Here is a 27,510-nt window from a genome sequence, read left to right as displayed (position 1 = left end):
AGAGAATATTGATTGTAAGTTGCTCCTGTCTTGTAGCATTGCTCTCTCCTGTGACCCTGCTGCTCCAAATGTCTCATCTTCCGTTAGCATGACAGGCCCCGGCTGTCCTAATGGTGCCTGTGGCAATTTGCAGCCTCCTGGGCAACCTTTCTGGACCACAGCAACAAGGAGGGTGATTATTACTGTAATCCCCTTGTGGAGTTCTCACATTACATAGAAAAGGAGCGGGGGATTTATCTCTCATGCTGACTATGCTGAGGGTGAGAGCAAGAGGGAGCTAGAAAGATAAAGGTCAAATGAACAGGAAGAGAAAGATCAAAGGAAATAAGATGTTTTGTTTTGAATGTCTTTTCCACAAAGGTACCCCTACATTAGTTTGTTTTACTTCATTCGTAAAAAGGCCTCTGAGTTCGTGCTTTGAAGCTATGATTTCCTGAGTGTTCACATGTCACTTGCCAACAAAAAAAAAATAATAATAATAAGAAGAAAAATATTGTTAAACCATTATTGACAGGGCTTTCTTCTTTAATGCTTTATTCTTCCTCACCACAGATGGCAGTTATTTATGTGTATTTTGTGTGTAAGTGTAACATCAATGTTATGCTGTTGTGCACAGTGATAGATGGTGCAGTGACCATCATGAAGACATTTAAAATACACATTCCACAAGGCTTCTCCTATGCTGCTCTTTTGGCTTTCAGTCTTGTCAAACCTCACTTCAGGTATTTTATGAAGCACCTGTCGACTACATATCTTTTCCAGTACCAAATCGTCCTATACAGATACTGCAAGTACATTTTATTCATTAATGAATTTACTTTAGTAATGATATCCACAAACGAAGTGTGCTTGATACTTGAAATCAATATAGTGTCCATTAAAATGTCCAAAGATAAACTGCTACAACATAGTTAAATTAAAATGAAAATGAAAACAAAATGTACAAGGCATTGGGGAATTTACAGAGATAACATGCCTTGAGGTATGGAGAAAAGCAAGAAAGGTTCAGATGCTGACATTTGTTCAGTAGCTAAAAGTGCAGGACATTGTCTTAAAACATATCTTAATGGCCTTTGGTAAATTAGGTTGTTTCTTTGTTAAAGAATTTGATAAATGTCAGTCTAAGAATACTATTATGCTACTTTGAACTCTGTCTGTTGTTCTTCGTGTTTGGTAATTCTACACTACATCAACTTGTATCGTTAGCCGATAATAGCTCAGGATAGTGGTCAGCCTAATGTCTGTTATCAGCCTGCTGTTTGCCTGTCTGTTGTTCTTTGGACACTGTGACTTGTCAGTCAGTCAGTACGTTTACATGCACAGCAGTATATGTGTATGGGTATGGTCTTAACCCGGTTAAGTGAATAACCGGGAGAATGACAGGAGTAGCTCCACCTCCGGTACAATAAGTGGCGCTCTGCCAGTGCACAACGTTTTTTTCTTATCACAAAATTTGTACAATTTAACAACTTAATGTTTCATTTAGCTAAACACTCTTGTCACAGCATAGGTTCCCGCCAGATGACTGACAACTTGTTTGGCTCATTATAACGTTATCTGTAACCAGTGTCGGGTCGAATTAGCAAGCTAGCTTCGTTACCTAGCTAGCTAACTAACAATAACATTAGCCAGGGGCCGCAGTGAGGGCTGCTCACTCCCTCCAATTTTTTGCGGAGACACAGCGTTGATAGACCCGGAGATGGATTTAGCCATCTCCCGATGTCCGCTGCTGCCTCGGCAAGGATTTGCTGCCGATGGCCCGTTGATTAGGGTAACGCTGTTTTGCTGTATGGTGTCATAGCAACGACACTGTTCAAAACCCACTCAAGGGGAGTGGCACATATACATATATATATATACATATATATATATATACATATACATATATATATATACATACATATATACATATATATATATATATATATATATATATATATATATATATATATATACATATATATATATATATATATATATATATATATATATACATATATACATATATATACACATATACATATATATATATATATACCATTAGAAATTCTTTGTATACTGACTAGATGCTGGCTTGGGCTTCTAAGCATGCGCCACTGCCATCTTGGAACGGGGATCTGAAACGCCAAATTAGTTTTCCCACATTCAGATCAGCACTAAAGATGCTGGACTTTTGTGCTGCTTATGGATGTTCGAGCGAAAGAAATTAAAAAACCAAACAGCATGGGATAACATTTCACAGGTGAGAATGTGTTTTATGATATTGAATTTTATGAAATTATATTTCTGGTTACAAAATTATATTTCATGTTTCAGGCCTCTAACATCAACTCAGCAGTCCGTCAGTGCCCAGTGTCTCTGTTAAACAGAGTTGTGAAAGCAGAAGTAGGGTCTGAGGACATATTTGGTCTTTGTGATCACATTGTTGAGACTCAAGATGGCATAGACAACCACCACTTTAGCTTAATTTCACTGGTTGTCTGTACCTTTCATAAGTTGAGACAACACCATGTGGCAGAGGTTCATACTCTGCAACTGCAAAGCAAAAGTCTAAGTAAGAAACTGTGTAAGGTAGTGTTGTTGCATTGATACTAAACACTTAGTTTTAAGAATGGTTAACCTGTGTTATATACTGTAATCATTTATGAAGCTGTAATAAATATGAAATGTTTTGATATCAGTTAAAATATCAGAAACAAAACGGGTCCTTGTTTTTGTCTTGTAATATATCCATTTTACGCTGGGTAGCTCTTACATCACATTCCATTGCAGGCTTGCTGATGTACAAAGTAAACCAATACAATTCAAATGTTTAAATTAATTAACATGCATTTTCAAATATGTATAGTCACACCATCCATCCATCCATCTTCGTCCGCTTATCCGGTGTCGGGTCGCGGGGGGAGCAGCTCCAGCAGGGGACCCCAAACTTTCCTTTCCCGAGCCACATTAACCAGCTCCGACTGGGGGATCCCGAGGCGTTCCCAGGCCAGGTTAGAGATATAATCCCTCCACCTAGTCCTGGGTCTTCCCCGAGGCCTCCTCCCAGCTGGACGTGCCTGGAACATCTCCCTAGGGAGGTGCCCAGGGGGCATCCTTACCAGATGCCCGAACCACCTCAACTGGCTCCTTTCGACGCAAAGGAGCAGCGGCTCTACTCCGAGCTCCTCACGGATGACTGAGCTTTAGAATAGAATAGAATAGAATAAATCTTTATTGTCCACCGGGGTGGAAATCTTTCTTTTGGCTCACCAGACGTACAAAAAATAAACATATAAACAACATATCAGACATAGTAAATTGAGTATAAAAAAAAAATTTAAAAATAAATAACCCTATCTCTAAGGGAGACGCTAGCCACCCTCCTGAGGAAACCCATTTCGGCTGCTTGTACAATGGATCTCGTTCTTTCGGTCATGACCCAGCCTTCAACAAAACCCCAAGGTACTTGAACTCCTTCACTTGGGGTAAGGACTCATTCCCTACCTGGAGTAGGCACTCCATCGGTTTCCTGCTGAGAACCATGGCCTCAGATTTAGAGGTGCTGATCCTCATTCCAGCCGTTTCACACTCAGCTGCGAACCGATCCAGTGAGTGCTGAAGGTCACAGGCTGATGATGCCATCAGGACCACATCATCTGCAAAGAGCAGCGATGAGATCCCCAGCCCACCGAACTGCAACCCCTCCCCACCCGACTATGCCTTGATATCCTGTCCATAAATATTACAAACAGGATTGATGACAAAGCGCAGCCCTGGCGGAGCCCAACCCTCACCTGAAACGAGTCCGACTTACTGCCGAGAACCCGGACACAGCTCTCACTTTGGTCGTACAGAGATTGGATGGCCCTGAGAAGAGACCCCCTCACCCCATACTCCCGCAGCACCTCCCACAGTATCTCCCGGGGAGCCGGTCATATGCCTTCTACAAATCCACGAAACACACGTAGACCGGATGGGCATACTCCCAGGCCCCCTCCTGGATCCTTGCGAGAGTAAAGATCTGGTCCATTGTTCCACGACCAGGACGGAATCCACATTGTTCCTCTTCAATCTGAGGTTCAACTATCGGCTGAACCCTCCTTTCCAGCACCTTGGAGTAGACTTTACCAGGGAGGCTGAGAAGTGTGATACCCTTGTAATTGGCACACACCCTCTGGTCTCCCTTTTTGAAAAGGGGAACCACCACCCCAGTCCGCTACTCCTTTGGCACTGTCTCAGACTTCCACGCAATGTTGAAGAGGCGTGTCAACCAGGACAGCCCCTCCACACCCAGAGCCTTGAGCATTTCTGGACGGATCTCATCAATCCCAGGGGCTTTGCCACTGTGGAGTTGTTTGACTACATCAGTGACTTCCGCCTGGGAAATTGACAACGATCCCCCATCATCCTCCAGCTCTGCCTCTAACATAGAGGCGTGTGGTTCGGATTCAGGAGTTCCTCAAAGTGCTCCTTCCACCGCCCTATTACCTCCTCAGTTGAGGTCAACAGTGTCCCATCCTTACTGTACACAGCTTGGATGGTTCCCCTTCCTCCTCCTGGGGTGGCGAACAGTTTTCCACAAGCACCCTTGGTGCCGGAACCGCAAGTCCTTCTCCATGTCTTCTTCAAACTTCTCCCACACCCACCTGCTTTGCCTCTTTCATGGCAGAGGCTGCACGGCCCGCCCGTGCCCGTGCCCCTGCAACTGCCTCGGGAGTCCTCTGGGATAACATATCCCGGAAAGACTCCTTCTTCAGTCGGACGGCTTCCCTGACCACCGGTGTCCACCACGGTGTTCGTGGGTTACTGCCCCTTGAGGCACCTAAGACCCTAAGACCACAGCTCCTCGCTGCAGCTTCAGCAATGGAAACTTTGAACATTGTCCACTCGGGTTCAATGCCCCCAACCTCCACAGGGATGCATGAAAAGCTCCGCCAGAGGTGTGAGTTGAAAGTCTGTCGGACAGGGGCCTCCTCCAGACGTTCCCAATTGGGCTTACCAGGTCTGTCCAGAGTCTTCCCCCACCCCCTGACCCAACTCACCAACAGAAGGTGATCGGTTGACAGCTCCGCCCCTCTCTTCACCCGAGTGTCCAAAACAAACGGCCTCAGATCAGATGATTATAAGATCAATCATTGACCTTTGGCCTAGAGTGCTCTGGTACCAAGTACACTTATGAGCATCCCTATGTTCGAACATGGTGTTTGTTATAGACAATCCATGACTAGCTCAGAAGTCCAACAACAAACAACCACTCTGGTTTAGCTCAGGGAGGCCGTTCCTCCCAATCACGCCTCTCCATGTGTCTCCATCATTGCCCACGTGCGCGCTGAAGTCCCCCAGCAGAACAATGGAGTCCCCCACTGGAGCCCCATGCAGGACTCCACTCAAGGTCTCCAAGAAGGCCGAATACTCCAAACTCTTGTTTGGTGCATATGCACAAACAACAGTCAGCCGGGCTCTGTGGCAAACCCAGCCACCAGACGCTTGCTGACGAGCCCGCCATCTGGGCCTGGCTCCAGACGGGGGCCCCGGGCTTCCTCTGGGCAGGGTCACTCCATCTCTACCTTGGTCACTCATAGGGTTTTTGAACCATTCTTTGTCTGGCCCCTCACCTGAGACCACTTTGCCTTGGGAGACCCTATCAGGAGCACAAAGCTCCAGACAACACAACCCTCAGGTTCATAGAGACACACAAACCTCTCCACCACGATAAGGTGATGGTTCCTGGAGAGGGATAGTCACACCATTGTAGCCATTTTGCATGCAGTAGGTAAGGCTAAGGTAAGTAGCAATAGTTCATTTTAAGTTTACTTAAGTGGAAGAATGTGACTAATAAACCTAGGCCTACCAGCACTAGGCATTACATTTTGAACATGAAGTAGATTATATTAATATCAAAAGCTTACATTTTCTCTGGACTCGATCATAAATACATGTCTGACCTTTGGAACAAAACAAAAAAAACTAGAAATTGCATGAGATTTTGACGATTTATGGTGATTTTATTTCCGTTAGACCTTTGCCTACATTGACGCTGATGTGTTAAAGAGGAGTGGCTTCCCCGCGCCAAGATGGCCGCTCTATTGACACATTTGTTCCAATGAACAGCAGTAGCCAAGGCGACATCTAGTCAGTATATATTTATTATATATATATATATATATATATATATATATATATATATATATATATATATATATATATATATATATTTATAGCTATGGGAGTGGCAGAGAATGTAGACTCTGGGAGTGGGGGAGGGCAGTTGAAGCATGAGCAGATGCATAAACCGATCATAGCCCGGTTAAGGTGTACACATGGAGGGATACCCTTACTGAAGGAGTTCTCTACCTCTGTTAACCGGGTTATTAGAACTCCGATTTTAACTGGAGTAAGGTTTTCATTATTGCCTTAAAGCGTAACTCTTGACCGAATTTGACCGAAAAATGAAAATACGGTAAATCTTAAAAGTAGCGATTCCGTCCAAAATATGCTTTTAAACAAAAGTTTGACTCGGGTACATACACAAAAAGACCCTAGGTTGCATTTTGGCGAGAGTTACGCTTTAACCCAAATATAATAGTTTTTCTAAACTGCTTGTAAACCCACTGAAAGTTACCTGAGGTCACATCTCTGCCACTCAGAGGTCCTCAGATCCTCTCTATGGACCCACATCAATCACAGGATTAGCTCGGTGGAAATATTTCACCGTGTTGTGATTCCACCATCAAGAGCTGCACCTCCTAGCCACATTTCCATCTGACTCCCTCGCTGTCACCCTTGTTTGAGTGGTAGGAAAGTATGCCTGCCTCAGTGACTAAATGGTTTAAAATCTGACAAATTGTGCTCCTTAGTCAGTCAGCTCACATAAAGAATGAAAAAAAACAGAGTGACAGATGTCTCAGTATGCATGTTGTAACACGGTGTAATAGTGATTTCAAATTGGAAAAGGCCTGTCTTTATTACTTCAACATTAGCTGGGCGTGTGAAGCATAAGCATTAGCTTGGGGTGCCACTGTGTCACCGCCGATAATGTCTCTGCAGTATGTGTGCTAGATATTGTGTCTAAATCTCAATCTATCTAATACTTACAGTAACTGTAGAAGATGCAGATATTTACAACTATGTAGTATTGACTGGCAGAATGCAGTTTGACAGTTTTTAAAACTTTAGAGGCCTAGCTTGAAGCTATGCATTTATTTAAACCAGGGCTGGGGAATACCAACAGGAAAAGAGATGAATCCAATTTAAACATAAATGATGAGACTTTGCAAAACATAAACAGTAGCCCAACATGTCATCCTACATAAGCTACCTGGTATTAACATGTAACCACCAAAGCTGTTCATATAGAAAGGTAAATTCGGAGCCAAAACATGTATGATCTGACTTTTAGTGCTTTGATACACACATTGCCTGAGGCAACACAAAAAAGAGGAACAAAGTATTTTCCCATTTCTGTTTAATTCTACATTATATAGTATATATATGGCCTAAACAGGGACGCCCATCACATTTCTTTAAACAAATATACACACTGAACCTCAAGATACCTACCCCATCTGTCTCTACACTACATATTATCATCATTATACAAATATTTTGTCATTTTCAGCTGAGGGGATTTTTCAATCTTGAGAGCACAGTTTTAAAGACAAATCTCACCTGTCTCAGAGTAAAAATTATCCCATAATCGATAAACAGCAGAGCAAGGCTAGCTGTTTCCAGACTTTATGCTAATCTTAGCTACATGGCTCGAGTGTGTGTGTGTGTGTGTGTGTGTGTGTGTATTGAGCTTCTCTGCAAGAAAGTGAATCTGCATTATCTGTGTTTGAGGTTCTGATCTACCTCTTTGTATGTTAACACGTTATGCAATTTTAAGTGGACCTTTAGGATCACACAGGGCTTTTTGCCAAAGATGAATGAGGTATTTTATAATGGACGAACGGCTGTTTTAAATGAACAGACTTGTAAATCTAACATTAACTCGCAAATGGACATGAGGCAACATTAGCTTTTAACATCGTAGGTGATTTACATGATGATGGGTCCATTTTTGTATTCAGAAAATACAGGGGATGGTGAGCCACTAAGAGAAAGATGACCTGTTGGTTTGTATGTGAACATCCATTAATCAAATATACCTATAATACACAGTTTTTGGTTTCAGAATACAATACATCTTTATCTCATTGAAGCCTGAAAAACATACTGAAATATGTAATAAATCAAAACTGCTAATACAATGCACTTAAGACTGCATTATTTGTATATAAAATAAAACAGTTGTCTTTCCACATATACGTGTAATGCGGATGCATACAGTACAACTTTTACAGTGCAGCTAACTTATAGAAGAGTTTAAGGCAGGAAGGTGAAACAAAAGTCAGATGGAGAATTCGCTGCTGCAATGCACCACTATGTCAGTAAATGTATGCATCTTCTCACAGAGGTAAATATGTTTCTTAAACCAGACAACAGCCATACACATTAGGGATATCCTAATCAGCTTTTTTGGCCCCAAAAAAACATTCAAAAATCCAATCTTTTAAATATTAACTATCTGCCGATACCAGTAAACAAAGTAACTGAAATATGACTTACATGTAACTTAGTTCAGCAAATGAGTCTTTTCTCTCAATACCAAAACAGTTCTCTTTATGGAAAAAAATAAACCCAACCCAAAAATAAACAGTCTCAAGTTCCCTCATTGGACCAACCAATCAGCTGTGCACTGGGAGTGATGCAGGGAAACACCATGAGCAGGTGTCCAGTCGATCACAGTCGATCACAGTTTGCATGTTCTCCCAGTGGCTACTGGGAGAACATGCAAACTGCAAACTTTTTTTGCCAAAGGCCCCGTTTCACTCATCACTGTACAGTGTTGAAGTTGCAAAATAATTGAACCAGTCTTGGTTAACTCATTTCTTTAAAAACACCAATGTGTTAGCTTAAAATACACCCTGCTATTGGTGGTGACAAGTGAGCCAGCAAACCCTATCATTTCCCAGTGAATGTGTTTACCTCTCTAGGCCAAACTGTCTTAGTTTGCTCCAACTAAACTACATCATTCAGATTTTGAATCTGTATAATCAATAAAAACACATATTCATTTGGGCTGTTAAAAAGAACTTCTATAGCCAGTTTCTTTTTGGTTGTTTTCATTCCAGGTTGTCCTCTACCAAGACACTGTATTAGATCAATTTTTCACAGTCTTTATCATCATGAGTCAGAGGACACAGCTAGCAGAGCGGCTCCATCCATGTTCCCTCTTCTTTCCCAACATAAAGACATGCACGGTTCTTAGAGCAACATTCAATCACCCATGCACTACAAATTTGATTTAAGACTTCAATTTCATTAGCCGCACATTTTCCAAAGGACAACACCGAGATCAGGCCCTCCAATTTCATCATCATCTTTGCGGCTCCTATTGTAGTTGCCCTTTTCTCTCCTTTTCAGAGTTAACCAACCCCTAAAAAGAAATGGACAATGTACACAAGTATTATTTTTGGTAGCAGATGCTAAGCAAACAGGCAGACAGACAGGAAGTCCCTGCAAAAAGAGGGAGGGGTGGAGGCTGTAAAGCTTTGACAAAGACGTGCACTGGGAGACATGAGAGGAGTGATAAGTAAAAATGAATGTGCCTCAGGCAATTGACTACTAATTCCCTTCTTACTATTATGGTCTCACGTTTTCTAAAGCAGTTTGCTGTATGGTTGGCCGTAAAACAGCACAGTGAGCTTATCACTGGTGTGGCTAATGCTTGCAACCTGATTCCATCACGGCATAAAATGCAACCCTGCTTTAGATTACAGGAGCTGTGTCCAAATTACATAGAAAGTACTGATTCTAACCAGGTTATGAGTATATAGTGCATTCACACAGAAAAAGTGAGAAAATCAAGTCTACGCTATTTAGATTAGATTTCAGCATGCTTATGCGGTGTTGACGAATAGTATTATTGGATGATTTGGGGCACAAAATAAAAAGAGGAGCTGCTCATAGATGAGAAAAAAGAAAACAATTGTGGATAGTGTTGAGACAGCTCAAAGGACATCACAAAAGCAAATAAATGGCTAGTGTTTCTTTATGTTTATTAATGGATCCAATGAAAAGTCTAAAACCAACAATGCATTTAGTCTGTCTCTCAATTAATTCAGACTTACCTTCTCCATTTACAGCACTCAGCCCCAAGCCCATTTGCAATACGGAGTGTCTATTTGCACCCCCGGTACGAATAGCCTCGGCCACACAGCTGAGCTATTCACACCCTGTGACGTAACAACAAAAAAACGTAGCTCGCGTGCACCGAAATCATGAATCCCAGCATTCTTACAACAAGCTAACAGAAAGTAGTTTGTTCAAATAGAAAATACTAGTGAAATATGAAGTAAGCTATCCTAATGAAATAAATGCAACAATTAGTAGCTTTCCTGAGATCAGTGCTAAGAGTGTATTGAGAGAGGCTGCATATAGCCCATAGTTAAAACTAATAGAATTTAGAGGGATCTTTTTTGTCCCCCTGGACATCATACTGTACAACAACTCATAGTCATGGCAGGGAGGACAATAGACAAAAGAACAATTTCTACCTCCATCTGTGAATAAGGACAGTTTTCAGAACAGGCTCAGGTTTAACATTTTCAGGGGAGCCTATTTTTATTTTATTGTAAACATGAATCTTTTGTGAAAACAATTTGAGTTAACGGTTTTCAAGGGTGCCTGATTTACATGTGTTGTAAAGAACAGCAAAAAGTGGATATGGAATATTTTGTGAAAAGGTTAATAGTCAAAATCTTTTTATTTGTGTGTAATTTTCAACCTGTTTTACTGTACAAGTCTCTGAGATTTTCTTTATAATTAAATAATATGAGAGTAGTTTATTGTCTTGTCATTATGCAGCTCTAATTTAGAATTGGTAAGCCTACAGCCTACTTTTTTAATTTACTTTAAACTAGTTGTCACATCACACTACAAATAAAATACGTAAAAAGTATTCGTATTGGTATTGGTATCGGTATCGGCAATACCAGCCTGGGCATTACTTGGTATCGGATCGAATAGGAATTAAGTGTAATCACACATCACTACTGTGAACTTCGAGTCTGGGGAGGAGGGGCCGGGGGAGACGACTCGGTCCAGTATTTTGAATTTGGACTGCACTAACTATTTTAAACGCTAGTTGTCAGTATTACATGTTGGACCTGTAAGCAAATTATTGGTTAGGGAAGGAAAAGATCATGAATTGGCCTCAAATGAGTGACGGACTTCACTACGTCACAAACATAACTACATCACAAACGTAACTACGTCTACTAGAGGTCGCTGCCTAACAACAAAAATAAATATGGGTCGTTAGGAGCTGCTTGCATAATCGACCTATACAGCCATTTATTTGGTAAGGACGGTCTGGATGTATTAGTATAACAATGGAGATCTAAGCCAAAGAGCAATAAACTACATCAGACCTTGGTCACAATCGTGACAATAAGAAATTAATATAATATAATATAATGGGCCCTATTTTAACAATTTTAAGCACACGGAGTGAAGCTCATGTTGCAGGTGCGTTTAGGGCGTGTCCAAATCCACTTTTGCTATTTTGACTGTGGAAAAAAGGGTCCGTGCGCAGGGCACGTGATTCAAAAGGGTTGTACTTAGTGTCTTCATTAATTCATAGGTGTGTTTTGGGCGTAACATGCAATAAACCAATCAGAGTGTCATCTCCCATTCCCTTTAAAAGCCAGGCGCGTTTGTACCTTGGCACATTGCTATTATGATGGCGGATTTGCACCGTAATATTTTTATTTGTAATCTTTTGCATGTTTGTGTGCTGCTGCGCTTCCCTGTGTGTATGTAACAAGCTTAGTCTGTGCGCCATGTGCTGAGCCTAGGCGCATTTTACTAATTTGCTGTTAAAATAACAATGAAATGCTGCGCTATTGACTTTAGACCAGGTTTGTGTTGGTCAATGATGGCACGAGGGTACGAGAGGTAATATGCAGCAAAAGCCAATGAGCTGGTGAGTGACATGTTGCAACCTGGTCTGTTTTCCTTTTACTCCTTTCCGTTATTGTCATTGTGCTTGTGACCTTATCACTGACATGCCAAAAAAAATCCTGCTGGCCTTAGCTGATGTTCAACAGGGGAACAGCAGAAAGAAACAGGGACAGGGACAGGGCAGGAGAATGCTTGACTAAGCAATAGCTGTTACCTCATTAGGGCTAGTGCTCCGAAACGATGTTTTAAACATGAACTGCACAATCATTTAGTGCGTAATTTGACTGAGGTGCGACAGGGTCGAACAAGGTGGAGCAGCCAAAGTGGAAAGGTCCTGATCATTAAGATTACATTAACTAACATTAACTAAGCGTGGTCTCTATGACTCCATTTTTCTCCTTCTTGAGAAGATAATAGCTCTCTTGCTTACCGAGGTTTTGCATCTTTTTCTAAAACTCTGCACAATTTCTATTCTATTTAACTCTCTCCTATTTTTTGCTACCCTTCAATTGCTCTGTCTCTCACTCTTTCTCTGCCTCTTCCTCCCACTTATTGTCCCCCCCCACACACACACACACCCCATTCAGTTTTGGAGAGCAATGTAGGCAGAAATGCCCATGGTTGGATCATGCTGAGGAGGCAGGAATTAATTCCAATCAGGCTTGAACAGGGAAGAGCCATTCCATTCTGCACCACTCCTGGAGTCACTCAAACATAAAGCACTCCTCCCCCCTCTACTGCATATGTATGATCACAAACACACACACATGCACAAATCAGCATCACACACAACATTCTGAGCACACATGATATTGTGATATCGCTTGGCAGCCAAACAGAATTTTGTTTATTAAACATCAGCGGTGTCTGTGACATTAATACAATGCTAATGAAGCACCGGACACCCTCGTTCACCTGTCTTTTCCATTTCGCTGAGAATTTTAAGCAGCCATAGGGTGCCGCTAATACTGTTGTTCACAATTAAAACATGCTTGTCAAGAATAAAAGCATTGTGGTTTCAATGTCAAAAGCCTCTATGATAATATGGTGGACCCTCGCCACTATCTACTCTCGTAGAGCACTTCTCCTCTACCCCTCTTTCCCTCCTAATTCCCCCCTTCATCATTTGCCTTATAACAGTGTGTCAGAACGCAGCCACAATGCTCATTTGAGAGTAATGCAATTCGCCTTCTTCATATGCCTGCACCGTCTTCTTCATTTTCCATATCATTCCTACCTACGGGTCATAGCTTTGACACAGTCCATGTGGGGATCCTGCTCATATGTCCATGTCATCATTCTACTTCTCTTTCATCCACAAGGAATTCACTGAATCCAAATCTATTTTCATCTCACAACTCCTGTCTTTTTTTCCATCTTCCCAATGGGGGAATATTTGATCATTTTGCTCTTCTTGGCATTTTCTAGCTTCCCCTGAGCCCAGGACAAAGCATTATGTAACATACCCTACTTTTGGATTAGGAAAATAGCTGTAATATAGTGGTAATTATCTACAGTATGTGCACCTTTGGGCCATTCTGAGCTCAAACAGCTATCCAGATGGTCCCTTTCTGACCGTACTATGTTTCTCGCCTTACCTATGGGTGACAGCTCTGCCACACTGCCGATGTAGGGACCCTCCAAGAACTTGGGCTCACTGTCGTTGATGTCCTGGACCTTGATGACAAACTCTGACTCTGGTTCTAGAAGGTCGTTGGAAAGCCGGTCCCGGGCCCGAGCCCGAAGTGTGTAAAAAGCCTTCTCTTCTCGGTCCAGTCTCTCTGTGGCATGGATGTCCCCTGTTAGCTCATCGATGATAAAGATGGAGCCCGCCCCTTCTCCAGAGATAGTGTACTTGATGTTGCCCTCACCTTCGTCAGAGTCCGTATGGATCTGTAAATTGACAAAAAATAAACGTGACGACAGTAAGTTCAAAAAAGGACCCACACCCTATACATTGTTTTATTTTGTCATTGTAACACCCTGGCAACCCTTACACCTCAAAATTACATTTTAATAATACTACGTTGCAACAGCAAATACATTTTAATAGAAATGTACAGTAATGCTGCAAAGATTGTGTTTTTACCGACATACTGAGGAAAATGTCGATTCTGACAATTGTTCACTTAAAATGCATTTCATTTGTCTTTCCTATAATATCTGCTCTTGCACTACAACATCCGCTCCTAGCAACTAAAGCATTATGACATTTTTTATGATTATGATTAGACTCCTTACCTTTACCAAGGGAGATGGAAAAGTCAACAGTGATTAGAAGCACAAAATAGGCCAAGTTTACTTTTTTATCATGTAAATGAAACCAAAATGTCTCCCCAACCAAAGCACTTTTGTTGCCTAAAACTAAACAAATACAGGGCTCAGGTCTGATCTCCGGCATCCTGATTAAGTTCTACAAGCAAAAACTCAGTATAAGCAAAGACTCAGTATCAAAGTCTTCCTTTTTCAGAAATTGCTTTACGAGTGTTGCAATAACTACAGTAATTTATTTTGACGAGCGCAGTGCTGTTCAAAATGTGCCTTACCGGAACGGGACGATTGCTTGGCCTCTGGCATTGCTGCTTGTAGCTTTCTCAAGATCCGCTCACTTAAACAACTTCACACTCGCAGTGTCCTAATCAATACACCTGCCATAGTCTTGCTTGCCAGACCTATCTCCACAGCGCTGCGGAGCAAGGTCTGGCCCCTCTACACATACACTCCAGGAAATGGAGAAAAAAACGGCCTGGGTTGTTTGCATTTCTTTATACCAATCACAATTACGGTGTTCTGCCTTGGTTTCTGCTGGATTTTTGGAAGTTACTGTTAAGAGAACCCATTATTTTCTTGAAAAAAACAACGAAATTTACTCAAGATACTTATCTTTTATGATAAAGGATGTCTTGAATGTCCCAAAAATATAATTAACTCATTTTCGACCAAAAACTAATTCACAGCCTTTTTCCTTTGCAAGGCAGAAAATTGCTTTAACCGACATTCCACACTTGATGACACCTGAGCAAACTGTTTGATGCATTTGAAAGTTTAGAAGAATCAGTACATGGACCTTTTTGAGTTGAGATTAATACGTTCCACATTTTGCATGGGCTTTTCTACTTAGTTTCATTAGCTGTGAATACTGATGGTTTGTGTAATTGATAGTTGTCAGAAAATGACATTTAGTCTCCAGCCGTGACCAAAAGAAATTAGTACATTCCTTCCACCCATTCCCTTATCTTATTCCCCAATAGCAATTGCAGCTTAAGGCCTTCTCAGAGCTCCCTATAGACTGGCCATCCTCGTGAAAAAAAGACACCACTGTTCTAGTGATGATTTACGCCTTTTCTGCACATTGTGCCCTTCACAGGATGTGACGCCCAAATTAGGAGATCAAAGTCATTTCAAAGATTGCAAAAAAGGTAGAGACATAGAGGTGTCGTGTCTGAAAAGTGAACTTAAAAGAGCCCTTATAAATCAGAGCTATAGTTCCCCCCTAATGTGATTAGAAGACATTCCAGAGGCAGCAATAGGAGTAGCATTGGTCCCCCATCCCAACCTCCCCTTTGGCTCTTTAGTGAGCACTAGACATGCTCTTTTTCTTCTCTCACTCTCACACACACACATACACACACACACACACACCTTCTATCTGAAATTATAATTCAGAGCTGTCCATGCAGTGTAACTGTGGTTCAATCTACTGAGCAGACCAGGGGAGAGGGGAAATCGCCCTGGCCTCCCTGGTTAATATTTTATAAAGGTTTAATTAAATGCAGGATTCTATCACCCTCGCGGGGGTTTTCATTAAGTATTTGTCGTAAAACTGCGGAATAATGCAAGCCTGTGCCTTGATATTGCTTCCCTCATCCATTTTCCCTTCCCTTTTTATCTATCTGTTTTTGCCTTTTCTCACTATTCTGAATCATCCTGAAGACATGAACAGTCAGAGGAAATATACTGCCAGATACTTTGGTGGTATCAATATTTCAGTTATAATAAAATAAGTTTCATTGGTCCAAACTGTGAGAGTTAGCCAATAAAAGTGTGCATAGTCATGCGCCACTGGATATGTTTCCCCCAGACACTCTCACTTACCCTCTCTCTGTATTTCTAAATTAGATTCTGCAGAAAAGAATGTGTGTGAAATGTTGTCATGATCTGTTAATTCAATTGCACAAAAGCTGGCACCATGTGTGTAAGTTCCAACCTACTGTACATGTGGTCAACCAGCCGCACAAACACCTATCACACACACACACACACACACACACACACACACACACACACACACACACACACACACACACACACACACACACACACACACACACACACACACACACACACACACACACACACAGTGAGTTCATCATTCTGAGATGATGCTATTTCTCCCCCCTCAGGCTAGATATATCCATCCGTCTGTCAGTCTATCCTCACTGGAGTGATTCAAGTTGGCAGCTTGAAAAACACACACACTACGCTTAGCTAAGTTGTTCTTAGCAAACTAAAGGTCAGAGCCAGGACGTCATTCTGTTAGCAAAAAAAAAACAAAAAACAGGAGTGCAAATCTACCCTTAACAAATTTACATGAGAAAAATATGGAGAAAAAAAGAACTTTCCACTACTGCTGAGCAAAAATCATAACAGCTTCATTGGTCAAACCTTTAATGTGACTGTAAGACAAGAGTTGTGAGGGAGAGACAGACATATTTATATTTTTAGATTGGTGTGATTTACACTTTACGATGATATCATTATCTCTCTTATGTGCATTGCAAATCCACTCAAAGTCATAGTAGGAACCACTCCTAATAACTCCAGAATTTGCTTGAGAATCATGACATTTTTAAGTTTTCTTCCGTATCAAAGTAATCCAGCGTTGTCATTGTCTGTACATCCACTGTTAAATAAGAAACAGGAACTCCTAATAGGTAATTTGGTATACTTAAAGGGACAATTCAGCAATTTCTTATCTCTATCTATCTGGGTAAGGACCAGCAGGGCGATTTTGGGGCGGTTTCTGTCATTTTATTTAGCTAATTTAATGGTCCGCCTCCGGAGAAGGAGCGAGAGCCAGGACAGCGGAGACAGATGTGAGTGGAAATACAGCGTGTGAAGCTGGCATATTTTCACATCTTGCTCGGTGAATTAAGGATTTATTTTGACCTAACTAAAGTTGGTGATTGTCGGAAGGGTGGAAAGACTAACTTAGACGGTTTGTGAATTTTATTTTGTTATTGTCCTTTCCTGAACTACTGGATCAACAGGTAATTAATCTCGTCTTTGTTCGGTGAAAGAGACAAACTTGAATTCAGAAGGTGTACTGTTTTGTATTTTCAGTTTAGGTGTAATGTTACGAATATTACCTTTCTTGATATTTTGTGAGTTTATTATGTTAACTAAAAAAGATTAGAGGGCTTAGCGAACTCGCTGATCGTGCGCAATGCATCGTGGTACATGAAGGCACAGCTGCCATGGTTCCTTGAGATGGAGAACTCACTTTCTCATTCAATATAGCACACACTTGGGAATGTATTTCTTCACTGGAGTACATATACCATTAGAACTGATAGGACATCCCCATTTAAGATGGCAAATTTTCCCTGGTGCCAATTAACCAATGTATGTAATACTATAAATTGTATTTTAGTTAGCAAATAAATTAATACCATACTTCATTACGCTGTTGCGGTTATGGACATTTCGGTTGCCCGTTTGTATATTTCTGTTGCTGTTTTCTGTTTTGTATGTTTATTCTGTATTTTTCTGTTCCCTGTCTTGTAGATTTATCCTGTTTTGTGTATTCTGTGGACTGTGTTTTTTTGTTGTGTATATTTCTGTTCCCTGTTTGAATTGTGTGTTTCTGTTTCCTGTTTTATTTTGATAGTCTGTTTTCTGTCTTGTCATGTCTAGTTTTACTTCCTGTGTTTTCCCGCCTGTGTGATTGTCTGATGTGCTCCACCTGTTCCCCAGCCCTGGTGTCCCCTGTCTTGTGTTTCCTCGTTACCTAGTTTATTTAGCCCCTGTGTTTCCTTTCTCTGTTGTCAGATCGTTTTGAGTCCGTACCCTGTTACTTTGCATCCGTTTGTGTCTGTTTGTGTCCTTGCCCTGTTAGTTTGTGCCTTTATCCTGACAAGTGTCTTTTGGAATCTTTCCTGCGTTCTTTTGTGAGTTTTTCCTTGTGAATTTTTCCCCGTGTTTTTCCAGTCTCTGTGCTGCCGCTTTTTGTCATTAATAAATCCCTGAGCTCCAACCATCTCCTACCTGCCTCCCTTGTCTCTGCGTTTGGGCCCACTATTCCCTACCTCCACATAACAATGTGTACTTCAAAATAATTATTGGTTGCAGTAATCATTCGATAATAGAAGAAATATAACAAGAATGGGGATTTTCTTGTTGCAAAGAAATTACTTTTGTGTCCAGTATTGAAAGAATTATTAGAGCGAACAATAACTCTCTCAGCTCTCTCTACATATGGCATAGTAATATAGTAGTAACCTATTGTAAATTAAATTGATAAAAACATCTGAACATATTTTTGAAACCTAAAAATGTGTATTTGTCACAGTAGCTTATCACTTATTATGATTCAGTGTCTGGCTTTAGGTTAAACGTTATGCAAGTAGTTGTTAACAATGCCTTAGGCTTTACAGTGGAGGTCTGTGGAGTGACTCAAGGGTGAGTGAGGTTGTTGATGCCCTGTCAGGTTCACCCTTGGGTTATAACTAGCTGTCACTGTAGGCTAACCTGCTGAAGGGACATATGACTCACATGCAGTGATGGAAAGTTTCCTTCTTATTTGGTAGTCAGCTCTTTTGAGTTTGTAAATTAAAAGCATGTTAAAGAAGACATATCATGCTCATTTTTTGGGTTCATACTTGTATTTTGGGTTTTTGTATACATGCTTTTGTTTAAGAAACACATTATTTTTCTTTTACTGTCTGTCTGAATATACCAGCATTCACCCTCTTTCTATAGCGTTTTAGCGTGTGTCTCTTTAAGCCCCCCTCCTGAAAAGCCCAGTCTGCTCTGATTGGCTCGTGAGAAAAAATGGCGCACCTTTGCGAAGGTAGTTCAGTCAGATGGTGGGTGGTATGATCTAATGAGCTTGCATGTGACATAAGGGGAGCCAAATCTGAATGGTTTGTTATCCTTTGAAACCCAAGTTTTCTGATCAAATCAGCCCCAAAAAAACTGACTGGGTTGTCTTATTTTACAGTTTGTGGGTTGGTAGGAAACCCTGGTACCAAAACGTATGTGCACCAGCACTGAAAACACAAGTTTGTTCTGTTTAAAGCACAAAACCATCTTAAGTAAATGTATGAGAGAGTGGATAGTGATGATATGGTATTAGAATAGTCTTGCATTGCCAGACCTTCCTCCACAGCGCTATGGAGGAGGGTCTGGCTAGTCCACACAGCATTCCGGGATGGGAGAAAATTGTGCTCTGGTTTATTGGCATTTCTTTAAACAAATCACAATCATCATGGGCGGCGCTAAGCGCCGGACGGAGGCAAATTAACCTTGGGAAGGAACTTGTTTTGGTGGAACCTGTGTACGGTCAAAGGTTGTTTTGTTGTTTTAGTTGTGCAACAGAAAACTCAGATTCAACAGATAGTCTAGCTAGCTGTTTCGATTTACCCTGCAGAGATCTGAGGAGCAGTTAACCATAGTCCTCATAAATCAACCAGAGTTTAAAATTCCAACACAAAGAAAGCGGAAGGTAACGGACATCTGGCCGAAAAAAGGGACATCCGGCGGAATTTCCGGCGGCATCAGCGCATTCCCGGAAATGGAACGTCGTGGATATAGACTAGTATTAGAAAGACCTTACTTTTAGAAACTTGAAACATCTGCATCCAGACCTACACGTTACACATGTTCTATTGACAAGCTTGCAAATTTGAATATAAAAAGTTTACAGGCTTTTACGCACAATTAAATGTACTATAAAAACAGAATCACATGACAGAATAAAAGAATAAAATATAATGGCAAGACATTTGTGAAGCACAATTTAGATTTCCAGTGGTGATATCAGAATGTGGGCTGCATTGAGGGTTTCAAAGTGGGAGCAAATTGGCTGTCTTATATTTAAGTCTGTGTAATCAGGAGTAGGCCTGCCACATTTCACTGCAGCTTGTCAAGCTCTCTGATCTTAACAGCTTCAAAGTGTTAACAAGGTGACTGTATCAGAGACAGCCTAGGTGGAGAGAGCTATGGGGAAGGAAGGGTACAGACCATGGGAGACGGAGACGAGAGAGGAGTGTAAATGGTAGCATAGTGGAGAGGAAAAAGAAAGAGAAAAAAGTCAGAGGAAGAAGAGAAATAAAATGAGGGGGCGATGGTGCTAGGATGGGGTGGGATGGGAGGCAGAGAGAAGCTTAGACAGAAGATAGAGGATAGAAACACACATAGGAAAGAAATAAGCTACATAACATGGTCATATCATTTAATTATTTAAAAAATAATTTCAAAAGATGACAACGCAGAGTGGACAAAAGGCTTTCTCATTCCCCAAAATGGGAAATGTGGCTCCATAAAACACCATGTCCAACAGCACTACAGTTTTTTTTAATCATTCCTCCCATCTTTAGAAGTTTTGTTCCTCTTTGATTATAGCCTTGTGAAGATTGGACTTACATTTGATTAATCCCAGCTTGTTTAATTACGATGGCAGAATTGCTTTAACATGCATAGTATGTGTATTTTTCTGTTGTCTGATTGACTGTGTCCATGGCCAAACACCTGTCATTCATAAACACACACACACAAGGCATTCAAAGTATGCCATCCAAAACTACTCGGGTATCACAAAGGAACTCCGTATTAAATCAGAAAAATATCAAACAGATGAAATATTCCAACAATTTTCTCATATTAAACTCTTCTTTTCCTTATTTCCTCTAACAAAGTGCTGTTAAGGAAACAAACCAGCAAATAGAAAAACTACATAACCAGAACCACAGAATGTGATACGCCATAAATCAAACTAATATTCTTCAGAAAGATGTAGACATTTTGGTGAACAAAAAGGATGAGGCCATCTGTTTAATTTGGCTTCAATTTGAATGCCGAGAGTTAACAAAAAGGGACAAAGAAGCACATGGACACACTAATGCTGAGACAGGATAGAGTTGGAAAGATACAAAAAACACTGTACACAAAACCCTTGAACTATACTGTTTTTGTTGCCGAACTATATTCTATTTGTATAAAGGCAGTCTCTCTCTCACACACACACACACACACACACCCTCAAAATGGATTTATTTCTGGCAGCTTTTGTCAAAATAGAGGAGAAAGACACATGACTGAAGAGAAGAAATATGTGTCATTTTTGCTTCCTTTACTTCCTTTAACAACAGCCATTTAGGATTATCTGGGCTCAACAGCAACTTTACAAAAGTACACTTCCTGTGTGTTCCCCATTCCCTTCCTTTGGTTACAACACATTTTTGAAAAGTAGCTGGCAAGAAGAAAAATATAGTTGCATCATTTAAGTATTCAAGGATTTATTATTTAAACGTATTGACCAAGCTGCCAGTTTAATGTCATGCGAGTGATCATTTTTTTGGTAAATCTGATTTCATTAGCAGAGCCAAAGTGTGAGACGGAGCAAACTTGGCAAGTTTGCTGAGTTGGGGTAAAGTAATATGAAAAAAGCTTGTCGTAATTATCCAGTACAGAGGCACACTCCTTGGCTTTAATCCTCTACTGCTCAACTTACAGTGTTGATACCAAAAATCCAGCAGAGTCCATCTCTGTGTATGAGAGAGAGTTACACACAGACATCCACACTCACACAAACCATTAATACCACTGATAGCACTAGGCAGTGCCCTAGTCACATGAAGTGCAATAACTTTAGATAATTATATTAATAAAACCATCTCTCTTTGCCTCCTGCTGTCTCACTCCCTCGAGCTCCCCTCAGCCCTTTTATATCAGTTCACTTCCCGGCACCCTGTCCTGTAATGAATCATAAGTCAGTGTACGAAGCCTCTTCTTCCACAGTCTCCCTTTGCAACCTGCCCTATTCCTTCATTTCTTTCCTTATGTACCACTCAATTTCTCTCTGTCTAGCTCTCTGTCCCCCAGCAGACAGACAGCACTGCCTGTTGGCCATGTTGTTGGTCTTGCCAGCAGGAATGCAGCGCATTCACAATGGCAGACAAACAATGGCCAAAGGATAATATTCTGCAACACCCGACCCTGTTGCGTAGAACATCTTCATTCATTTGTAGGAATAGAGAGATCAATATATGCAGATGCAATATTAGCTGGTCAATTGCCATGTCTAAATGATTAGAAACAATGGAATCACATGATTGATGTGTGTGACTCATCGCTGAGTCTCATGCTGTCTGGATTAATATCCCGTCTTTTCAGATCACGTCCTATGTAAGGCAATCAAGTCGTACATGCTGTCCACTCTGATCAACTCAATAAAGTTCATTTGAGAAGCAGCTGATGAATGGGATGTGAACGAGAACAGGGGGAAAAAAGACGGCAACAATATTCCCAAATGTAACACATGGCACCAAGATGATAGCAAACAGATTTGATTTGACATATACTCGTTCTCTATAATTACATTAGAGTAATAACATTCAATAATCACATTTCTGGTGTCAAGATATTGTCCTCAACATCAAAGAGAAGTACATGGCTGAGGTTTGTCATCTATGAGTAATGCCGCTGTTTGACCAAATTGTTCCAGGAATAAAGGAGCCGAAGGAATTAAAGTACCAGGGTACAAATTAGTCACAAAACTAAGAAATTACTCTGATAACGAATTTTAAAAAATTACGGTTATGTTTAAAACACAGTTTTCACACACATCAAAACAATAACACAGGCTGGATGTAATGCCCAGATGCAAAGAACACATGCAAAGGTGGAAAAGGAGTCTGAAAACTCTAGAGTGCCTGCCTCCAAAGTAGCTATGATTTGAGTGCTGATAGTCCGTTATTCTTGCTTTAGTAGGTAATCACATTGAAACAATGAGCAAATGATGTTTCGTTTCTCTCGTTTACTCTCTTGTCGCTTACTGTGTGAACGAAGTTACACACCGGGGGATGAGTTTGACCAGTGAACTGTAAAATCTGCCCTGATAGTTCCTTGGTGATCAGAAAGTATTTCTTTCCAGCAGAGCCATTTTGTGATTCAGGAACTAGGGCAAAGGAACTAAATTTAGACCTTGGTTCTTCTGGTGGAAAGGCAGGTACAGCTCTTGAGGTAAATCAGCTAAATTATGTGTTATTTCTAAGGATTATAACTTGTGATTCAGGCCCACTGCCGATGTTTTCCATATGTAATGGAAATGGCACATTAAAAGGTCATTGATAACATGATAAAGGATTAAGGTTCACAGTAAGTGCTTATTGCCTCTTCTTTCCATCCTTTTGTCTTCTAGTAATACTTGAAGCTGATACCAAGGAATGTCAAAAGCTGTATGTATTATACATTAAAGTGTTCAGACTGTCTGGGCAACATTTCCTTTGAAGTCAAAATGCAGTTTCACCAGAAACATTTCCATTGGTTCACCAAGCTTTTCAAATTAAGCATCAGCAGGAAGTATTCAGTTTGCATAAAAAAGCCAATGGATCTTTACAGCTTCCAGAGGTTCTACAGCACAACAAAGCAGAGTGGATCAGAGAACAATTAGGTCCACTTCCTATCTGTAGATAACAATGAGAACAGAAATGTGGGAGTGAAACAAAACTCAAAACCACTGTAACTCCTACACTGCACAGGAATTACAAAACTTCTAACAGCTGAAGGTAGACACTCCTTTAAAATGGCTGCTTCTCTTCAACTACACGAGTTCACAGTTATGGCATGCAAGGGCTTTCTAAAGCAAAAGATGATGTTAGAAAAAACTGACAGTATTGATGTTTTGATGTGTAATTATAATAATAAAAACAGTGTATTGAAAGCTTTGTCTTTGCTCTGGCAAAGGGTTTTACAGCTTGCTAACTGGTGATAGAGCACCTTTCAGAGGTTCATTGCAGAAAACCACTGGGACTTGATCTCTATCTCTTCTCGTTCTTAAAGGTCAAATATGTAATACTGACAGCTAGAGTTTAAAATGGTTACTGCAGTCCAAATTAAAAATACTGGAGAGAGTCGTCTCCTCCGGCCCCTCCTCCCCAGCGTCGAAGTTCATGGGGGTTGCCAGGTTTCAAACGTTAAACCCAACGTCCCACAATGTCAATGTTAGCTTGATGGTAGTCTCGCACTGCCAGACATTACTCCACAACGCAGCCGAGTAGCAAGATTCTGCTACGTTTATGTTTATAAAAGCCAGTACTCTCGCAGAGGTCTGTACCCGGCTGACCTTTTGTTGGCTAAACGTACCAACAACGACCGTTAAAAAGACCGCAACTTTGTGGAGCTTTGTGCCCAACTGACAGCCACCCTTTCTCGGCTTAACCTCACTGCAACAGCCACTAAAAAGATGGCAAGCTTGCGGTCCTCTGTACCCAGGGCACAGTCACTGTGGGGGAATAATTTTGGCAGGGGGGAGATTTTCGGTACTACTACTTTCCAGACCCCGTTATACAGCTTGTCTAAACACTGTATCACACATTATGGTTGCATGCCAGTTTGTAACAAGGTGGGAATCATCTTACTGTTCAACATCTCATAACCTTGAAGCTGCCGATGGTAACGTTAGCCACAATAATATTCCATAACATAACATAACATTGTTACATACATTGCAGAGCGACCTGTAGAGAACATAAGCTGTGTCCCAATCCAACAATGCAGGTTATACGGTTGTTTATTGTATTTAGGAGGTAATTAGCCAACTCTGCGTCCTTTTAGGCTCTAAGCTGTCTCCATCTTTTAAATGCATTTCCAGTATTTACCTGTGTTTTACCACGTCTCTGTTGATGCAACTGTTTAGTAATGAATCTATCTCTATTCATCCGGTTTGTGTGGTTGCTGCGACCACGGCTGCAGCCAGCACGATTGCGTGTTTGCCTTTCATGTCTGGCAACTCCAGTGTCAAAATGAGCAGTTGATACAACACACAGGCCAAAATAAAAACAGACGTTCCGTCACGGAATGGAAATTTCAAAGGAGAAAATACTGGCTTAGCATTGTTGTCAGATAAGATAGTATTTCAACTTAGCATGTTTCCTTAATATTTGATGACATATTGCGGTAATTTTTTGATTAAATACAGTAAATATATTACATATTGGACCTTTAAACCCATGACCAGCGTGTTTTTTAATTGTTTTTGCTAGTGTCTGTAATACCTCTTTTACACCAATGACCAAGGTCAGACCAGAGTTATCTGACCTGTGTTCAACCATTCTTTTGTCAACTCAAACCAAGCCAGTCAACACGGGTTGATCCCTGGTCATGACAAATCAGATACGACCTGGGTCACAACCCCGGATGCAAACCAATTACCTCACATGCTGGAAATGGGCGGGGGGTTTACACGTCTTATTCAGTGAACAGCTAATGTTGTTGCATACTCCAGTCCAGCTGTACACCATCATAACTAGTGTTTTGTACTTGAATTCTTCAATGTAGGCTACAGTAGGCTCTCCACAGCCTGCTGTTTGAACTGCAACTCAAATGCACTGAGCACCGGTTGTGGTTATTGTTGGAATTGGAATGCACAGGATTAGACCTTTCAAAGTTAACGCCTTTAATGTTTGTGTTTTTTCCACATCGAAACGCAATTATTGTGCTTAAGGTTGGATTAAATTACTAACAACAATGATATAGGTTGTTGTAGATGTGTCAGACAGTGCTGATATCTTAATAAAAAATGTCGATACAGCATTAGACACTAGCAAAATAAGGAACATTCTGTATTTTTTCGAACATTTCATGAAATAAGATTCTCTTTTATGTAACTGGATTATTATAGATATTTTTTATGGGGGACTGACAGTTTATGCAGTCATATAAGTGATCAGACTCTGGCCTTACTTACAGTAGTGGCTTTCTCAAATCTTTCAAATATGGCTGTGTAACCCCTTTGAATGCCTTTAGTAGATACAATTATAAGCGGGAGACAGTAATAATGGAAACCCATGTCATTGTAGTAACAATTACCCTAACTACAAATATTTTTGTAGCTTATTGAACTTGTGTGTGTCACTATGTATAAAACAAGATTGATGAGAATTTTTGTATCTCCTCAAATAATAAATTAATCCATAAACAGATATCTTCCATTGGAAGCCTGTTGGGGCTGCTACATATTTGGGTTTTGGGTCTCTGATTCTGAAGGACAAGAACAGTTTTTGCTTCAAAGGAATGGACTTTATTTCTGCTCATGGTTGAAGGCCAAAAAAAAAACCCAAAAATGTTGAAAAAAAGAAGAAAAGCAGGGTGCGAAATACGGGGGAGCTAGGGGGAGCTCGGCTCCCTTTAATAAGACATGGGTTCCCCTGAAAACGTGATTTGTGAAATTTTGGGGGGGGGGGGTCTCTAAAAATACTGACAATGTGTCATTTTGATGTGCAATTTCAGTTTTGTGTAATGTGATCATCGTATTATGTGTAAAATTGCAAAAGTATCATTCATTCATGCATGACGGCGATTTAAACCTAATTCACTTCAATAAAGATAACTATACATGCTATTCTTGTCATGAGCATCAAGGCGTGGTGACGCTGCGGTGCAAATTCAACTCATGTTTAGTAGGCTACATGTTAATTCAAAGATTCGTAGAAGAAATATATACGTTGGAGGCCATTAATCGGCGCACAAAGTCCTTGAAATCCATTCTGCAGTAGGCTAAGCATCATATAGCCATGGCAAAAAGTAAACAAGGCAGTTTAATTAATTTTGGTTTTACTAAGAAATTGTGTAGCGATGATGTTACCAATTCACCTGCTGCAAGCTCTGTTAGCACACCTCTCACCGGGGTGAGAACGCAAGAAGAAGCTGAAAAAATAAAGTCCTCTCTGGCTGAAGATGGTAGTGGTAACCATCCTAACCCCTCTTGCTCCTCTCTCTCCCGTTAAATTGGAACAGCCAGTAGTGGAAAGACTGGATGAGCCCATATATATGGCTGTTTGTTAAGGATGGAAGCTTGGGGTGCATTGCTAAGGTCTAATTGAACGGAGGAATTATGGTATTCTTCGGTAGCCTGAGTAACTTTAACCGTTGTTCATGTGAAATCTCACAGACAGCCTGATGCTTTGTTTATAGACTATTTGTGGCTGGCTGTTTGCTGTTTGACCTATCAATTCCTGTCGGTAAAGTATAATAGGGTAAATCCTGTATAGTGCATACACTTGTAGAAGAAAAGTATGTATTAATCCTGGCAACAGATGCATGCAGACATTTGCACCCTTTTAAACTTGAAGGGCCCTATCTTGCACTCGGCGCAATTGCCTTTGTACACCGACGCATGTATCATTTCTATTTTGCACCCGACGCACAGCGGACTGATCCCTCCACAGACGCACGTCGGTAAATTAGGGAATGTATTTGCGCTCCTGGGGGCGGTTCAGCGAAAAGAGGAGGCGTGTTCCG

The 27,510-nt window shown here is 40.9% G+C and overlaps 1 protein-coding gene across 4 annotated transcripts in view; it reads right to left on the bottom strand.

Annotated features, from left to right (window-relative positions):
- LOC120558070 (cadherin-22-like) overlaps positions 1-27,510 on the bottom strand; it is a 193,427-nt gene that overhangs the window by 62,459 nt on the left and 103,458 nt on the right. For all 4 annotated transcript variants that reach the window (XM_039798916.1, XM_039798919.1, XM_039798918.1 and 1 more), the window contains one exon: positions 13,587-13,881. In XM_039798916.1, coding sequence (XP_039654850.1) covers positions 13,587-13,881 — 295 coding nt within the window. The remainder of the gene's footprint in view (positions 1-13,586; positions 13,882-27,510) is intronic.

This window comes from Perca fluviatilis, chromosome 4, assembly GCF_010015445.1.
Source record: "Perca fluviatilis chromosome 4, GENO_Pfluv_1.0, whole genome shotgun sequence".
NCBI lineage: Eukaryota > Metazoa > Chordata > Actinopteri > Perciformes > Percidae > Perca > Perca fluviatilis.
This window is presented reverse-complemented; position numbering and strand designations above follow the sequence as displayed.